At 42.6% G+C, this 6,685-nt stretch overlaps 1 protein-coding gene across 4 annotated transcripts in view; it reads left to right on the forward strand.

The window, feature by feature from the left end:
* The window catches only part of DAB1 (DAB adaptor protein 1), a 1,277,266-nt gene extending 1,270,828 nt beyond the window's left edge, over positions 1-6,438 (forward strand). For all 4 annotated transcript variants that reach the window (XM_017877258.1, XM_017877259.1, XM_017877257.1 and 1 more), the window contains one exon: positions 6,215-6,438. Coding sequence is in view for 1 of the 4 variants with exons in the window: in XM_017877257.1 (XP_017732746.1) it covers positions 6,215-6,259 (45 nt within the window). In the remaining 3 variants the exon portion in view is untranslated. The remainder of the gene's footprint in view (positions 1-6,214) is intronic.
* Positions 6,439-6,685: the final 247 nt, after the last annotated feature.

Consider the following 6,685-nt stretch of genomic DNA (forward strand, 5'->3'; position numbering starts at 1 on the left):
GGCTTCAGTTTCTGCATGCAGAAAAGGAGCTGTGGGCGTGAGGGCCCTTCCAGCTTCAACCTTCTATGAGAGGGAACACATGCTAGTGGAGAGGATAGTAGGCTTACAAAGACTTGAGTATGTTTATGTGAAACTCTAGAAAAAACAAACCTAGTCTATAGCAATCAAAAGCAGATCAGAGCTGGCACTGAGATAGGGAGTTGACTGAGAAGGCATAAGAGAAGTCTTTAGGGTGAAGAAATGTTCTATAGCTCACATGGGTGTATTTGTCAAATTTATTAAACTGTACATTTAAAATGGATAAATTTCATTGTACATAAATTATACCTCACTGAAATTGATTTAAAAATAAGACTAGGTAAAATCGTGGAGATGGAAAGTAGATTAGACTAGGGCTGGGGATTTGGGGAATGAATGGGGAGTTATTGCTTAATGGGTACAGAGTTTCTATTTGGGATGATGAAAGAGTTTTGGAAATGATGCTAATGGTTGCACAACATTGTGAATGTAATTAATGCTGCTGAATTGTCCGCTTAAACGTGGTTAAAATGGCAAAGGTTATGTTTATGTTTCCCCACAAATAAAAATCTAAAAAAAACAAAAAGCAGTATGTCCCAGCTCTGCTGTGTGCTGGCTGAGTAACTGCACAAGTCACCCAACTGCGGGGAGCCTAGGCTTCTTTGCTGTAAAATGAAGACAGGAGGCCGGGTGCCGTGGCTCAAGCCTGTAATCCCAGCACTTTGGGAGGCCGAGATGGGCGGATCATGAGGTCAGGAGACGGAGACCATCCTGGCTAACACGGTGAAAGCTCATCTCTACTAAAAATACAAAAATTAGCCAGGCACAGTGGTGGGCGCCTGTAGTCCCAGCTACACGGGAGGCTGAGGCAGGAGAATGGCATGAACCCGGGAGGCGGAGCTTGCAGTGAGTGGAGATCGCGCCACTGCACTCCAGCCTGGGCAGCAGAGTGAGACTCCGTCTCAAAAAAAAAAAAAAAAATGAAGACAGGAGCACTAAAGGCACGGTACTGGTGTGTAGCTCAAGTAAGATCATGTGACATTGGAAAGACCATATATAGACTGTAAAAGTTTCTGTAGAGATATACCATTATTACTCCAGTTCTGTGAGTCCACTTGGCTGCTGTAGTTGAGCACATAATTCATAGATCGTTAAAGGATGTATGGAGTAGTCTGTAAACAGTGGAAGTTTCTGTTACCCACAGGGGCCTGCAGCCAGGTTGTTTGCATTAACTCCACATTCATTCTGCACAATTTCCCTGGGCTGATCCAGCACCATTCTTATATTAATAACTGAGAGCTCATCTGCAATTGCACCTATGTGCTATGAAGGAGAGGCCATTTGAAAAGAAACCCACAGGTGATTATTAGGCCTAAAACCATTGTCTATAAAGGGAGGATGAAGCCACACTCCCAGACATAAGGGACCTAATATTTTTTGGAGTATGTCATATGTTTCAGACTCTGTGCTAGACAATCAACATGTGTTCCCCTTCACAGAGGGGATTTCTAGCCTCATTTTACAGATGAGGAACCTGGCACCCAAAGACGTTAAGTGCCCTGCACAGAATCCTAGGGCTGCTAAATGCATGATGGTAAGAAAAAGAACAGCAGCCTCTGACAGTCAGGTGCAGGCCCACCCCCACAGCGAGGTCCTGGCATTCTCCTGCTGAGCATCAACATTTCACATACCATCAGCATCAGACAAGGCCCCTCAGTGACCACGATAGGTCAAGACAAACTCAAGACCACCAGGTCATCAGGGCTGAACACTGGCGAAAAAATGAACATTGTCAAAACGGGAAAACTGATGAAACATTTCTCTAGCCTGGTTTCAACCTTGCTCTGTTCTTCTTGCCTTCCAGATAAGTATTGTTAGGATAATCACAAAATTACCCCCACATTATGACAGCATCCAATTCAGAGAAAAACCCCACTTTGTTGACCATCCCCCAAATCACTCACCTTAAGACCAAATCTTATCATACATTCTTTCTAACAGCCTCTTCCAGAGATGCCTCATTGCTCCTCCCTCTGTGGTAAGGAATAACCCAACATATTCAACTACAGATGTGCCCCTGGTGGTCTTTGCAGCAGAGCTTTGTCAGGAGAACACTAAGCTAGGCCTGCATGACTTAGTCTCCTGTGCTTAGTCTCCTGTGTTTCACTTACAGACAGGGTAGAGGGTGGATTTTGCTTTAACTTTTACTATATGGTTTCCATCTACTTTGTTATCTAAAAATAAAGATATTAATATGTCAGAATCATATTAAAGTTCACAAGTATTTGCCAACTTCCACTAAGAAAAGAACTGTTCATTTACTCATTTGTATCTTCATTCTTCATGTTGTTAGTGGATGCACCTCCCATGTTCCAAGTTTCATTCAGAATTCGGGATACTGAAATGCAAGCCTCAGTGGAGTTCAATGTAGAACATGCTAGGAGATGCCATGGTAGGAGTGAAGACAGAGATCTGCACAGGTTCTGAAGTATCCAGGAGCACAGTGGCTCATGTCACCTGCAGCGTCCAGGAAGACTTGTTATTTCAGCTATATCTTAAAGTATGAACTTTAGGAACAAAGAAGGCTCCGAAGCCAGAAGGAACTGCCTAAATGAAGTCTCAGAGATGGGAAAATTCCAGCATGTGAGGGTGAACCCCAAGTAGGATTTGGAAGGTAGGGTGTAGGAGAGAGTGGCAGTAGATGAGGGTGGTTGGGAAGGTGGACATTATGTGCAGTCTTGAGGAGTTTGCCTTTTCCTTTGAGTGACAAGGAGCCAGGAGGGCTGTTCCAGGCAGGAGACTGGCATGGACAAATCCATTTCAGAAAGATCATCCTGGAGAAGCATAAAGAAAGATTTTTTTTAACATGATTTATGTGACCTGAAGGTAGAGTTTTGATTCATGGTCTAGAAGGGGTATTTATTATCTCTAATGGACTAAGAGACTAATGGGCCTTGTGTGCCCGGAGAAGGCGCTTTGACCTACCCTGTGGGTGATGGGGAGCCTCTGAAGGATTTGAAGCAGGGCAGAGATGTGGACAAATCTGCCAAAAGAAAACAAACAAACGAAACAAAAACATCAACAGCATGTTATGTTAATGTGTGATTCCATTTAGGCTTTTGGAATTTTGAAAATAGTTCAAAGACCCCGTTATGACCTTGCCAGAGGCCAGGTTGGAAATTTCTAAATCAAATGATTCCTTAGCTCCCCTCTAACTCTGACAGTCTAAGATTCCGTAACAAGGAAGGTAGAGCTATTGCCAAAACGTATAATGCATCACAGTGTCAGACTTTGGGATTATCTGCTGCTTGGGGTTTTCCACACCACTGCTCCCCTTCATTAGTGGGGATAATTGAGAGTTGACTGCAGTCGTTACTACTGTTGTGATGGGTATTTGAAGCTAAATTCCGGCAAGCAGGAGATGTGTGAATATTTATCTCAGCTGCAGAAAGTTAATGCAGTGTGGCATTAATTACCCTGTCTGAGCCTGCTGTCTTCTTCTGTTTTTAGGTGTCATTTTCAGTTGGATAAATTAGTTTCCAAAATTAGAATAGAGCAAATTGTAGGGTGAGATCAAGGCAGCCTGACTTCTTGGGGCATCCAAAAAGAAGAATGGGCTAAGAACGTATACCCAGGAAACATTAACATGCATCCTTGGCCGGGCGCGGTGGCTCAAGCCTGTAGTCCCAGCACTTTGGGAGGCCGAGACGGGCGGATCACGAGGTCAGGAGATCGAGACCATCCTGGCTAACACGGTGAAACCCCGTCTCCACTAAAAAATACAATAAACTAGCCGGGCAAGGTGGTGGGCGTCTGTAGTCCCAGCTACTTGGGAGGCTGAGAGGCAGGAGAATGGCGTAAACCCAGGAGGCGGAGCTTGCAGTGAGCTGAGATCTGGCCACTGCTAGACTCCGTCTCAAAAAAAAAAAAAAAAAAAAAAAAAAAAGGTGTTCTTTAAAACCCCGGCAAAAAAAAAAAAAAGTTTTCCCCAGTAGTTGTACTTAACTATTTTTGACTCCACCCACCGCACTTGTAGAACACAAACACGCAATAAAGTTACATGTTTAGCCTTACAACAGATATTTGAAATCGTTCAAGAGACTGGAAAGGAATAGATTTGGTGTTTAATAAATCATAATCTTACTATAGATTTTGCTACATTTGATTTTGAAAGAATAAAGCCAAATTAGAGTGTATTTAGGACAAAGGGATCAGAACTATGAGGAAACTAGAAAGAGCATTATAGTCATTCAGTAATTCAGCAGACTCTCATTGAGGACCTACTGTGCTAGGTTCATATTTGTAAAATGGCAGAAGGAACTGGCAAATGGTAACCTAGAAGTAGGACATGGAAGAATGGGCTTCCATAATTTTCTGTCATCAGACAGTTGGAAGAAGGATTATGCTTATTATATTTCCAAGGGCAGTAGAAAGTCTATGGGTGGAAGGCATGGAGGGACAAGTTGGCACTTTGTTACACTGTATGATAGGGTGCCTCAAGGAAAGCAGTTCCTTCCCATTGGAAGAATACAAACATAACAAGTTCTAGAGGAACCAGAAATTGGATCTGATGGCAGGAGTCCTGGGGTCTACTCTTGGCATGGATGCTAAGTAGAAACAAAAGCTGTCTTCACAGGACTTCAGATTCCTCATCTGTACAATGATGGGCCGGGACAACCTTATCTTCTAGGCCATTCCACTTTACAGTAGAAAGCAAGCAATATGATATGCTTCACACGAGAGACAGCACAATGACATTGAGATCACACAGTCTCTTAGAACTTCAGTTTTTGTCTGCAAAGGGAGGACTCAAAAAATAAAAGCCACCCCCAGGACTATAAGGCAGATAAATAAGACATGAGGTGCTTTGTAAACTCTGAAGCACTTACAGATGGAAGGATTGGGGTCTCTCTCTCTCTGTCTCTAATGGTCACTGTTGTAAAAGACTAGAAAAAGCACTGGCCCCTGGACCCTGTTTTCAGTTCTTATGTCTCTGGACTTACTAACTCTGTGACCGTGGGCAAATTATTTAACTTCTCTGTACTTAATTTCACCCTTGCAAAAGAGAGAAAGCATCTGCCTTACAAGGCTGTTGTGATGAGATAAAAAGACAGTGTACTTGAAAATACCTAGCATGGTGCCAGACACATGGTAGGGGCTCCCAGAATGCCAATTCATTTTGAAGTTTCAAGAAAATAAGCAAATAATAATAACCTATATGACATGGCAGGAGACAAGCTAATATATAAAATATGGTAAAATTAGGATTTCCTGGTGTCCATTTAATTCTGGCACAGACCTCCAAGAGTGACAGCATAAAGGTCAATTTTAACAGAAGGTCCTGTGCATGCTTAAAACCACAGTATCCATCAAGTCTTCTTGGCCAGTGCACAGTGAGCCATCTCAACATCAGCTGAAGTCTGACATGGTTTAAATAGGGTGGAACACTGTTTCCTATCTAGGTGTGGATTGCAGGTTTGCTGCATTACATGCTGGTTGAAAATCTCTGTTTGTGTTTCAGGACAGCCCCCTGGGTGTAGGCAAATGATTGTCTAAAGCGGAGGTCTCAGATTGAATGGAAACAAGTCCAGAAACTTGTAATTAAAAGCCAAAGACACACTTGCTGTTTCTCTTGCTCAACAGTGCACCCAGGCATCACTGTTTGTAGAAGAGTAATTTGAAATAGAATTTCAGGGTTCTCAAGTGGACATTTATGAAACTGTGTTGGAAAAATGTCCACTTGACTCACAGTAATTGTTAGCATTTTCTGAAGATGCATTGCTACCAGGCATTGTGCTAGATACTTTATATATGCAATCTCTAATTCCCTCAAGAACCCCGTAGGATAAACAGTATTATTCCCATTTTGTGGTTGGAGAAACCAAGACTCAGGATAAGTATCTTGTCCACATGAGACAGCTTTTCTAACTCCCTACTATACCATGCTACTTCCCTAACAGGGCAATCAGTTCCAACTTGAATACGAAAGACAGAACTGAGTGCATAGCTATTTTGGATGATAAAAGTGTTGCCAAAATGATATGCACCCTCATCAAATACTCCAAAAATAACCTAAGGTCATCCATCATAAACTGTCACTTTTCTGTTTTAATCCTAAATTCTGTTTTCCAAAAGCTGTCTCAGAAAATCCATGCAAGTGGAAAGGGCAGGCCTCACTTTGTTCCTTTATCCACAGGAGCCGGAGCCTCTCTACGCGCAGATCAACAGACCTAAGAAATAGCATCGATGCGAGCTCGTGGTGGGTGCTCAAGACTGGCATGGACATCAGCATCACGACAGGCTCTCTTGTATTCTTTCACCTCATCCCACAAGAAATTCATGATTGCCCAATGGAACTCGCTCAGAAGAGGGAACTAAGCGTTTTTGGCAACCAATGGCAGATATCTATGGCAGCACACACAAAAAAAGTATAGAAAGATCCACCCAACATTAAATCACAAATCAAGCAAATGCTTACCCAACAAATATTTGAGCCCTCGTAGCTGGGTTTAAGGTGACCCAGTGTGCAAAATTATTAATTCCCTTTTTATTTCTCTACCTGTTGAGACACCAAATTTGGAGTGACAGGCATCAGAGGATTACAACAGGGTTGGAACTGACTTCTTTAAGCAAAAGTAAAGGGTCTTCTGTGACCACAATATCATCA

Source organism: Rhinopithecus bieti, unplaced genomic scaffold (genome assembly GCF_001698545.2).
Source record: "Rhinopithecus bieti isolate Rb0 unplaced genomic scaffold, ASM169854v2 scaffold_6380, whole genome shotgun sequence".
In the NCBI taxonomy this organism is placed as follows: Eukaryota; Metazoa; Chordata; class Mammalia; order Primates; family Cercopithecidae; genus Rhinopithecus; species Rhinopithecus bieti.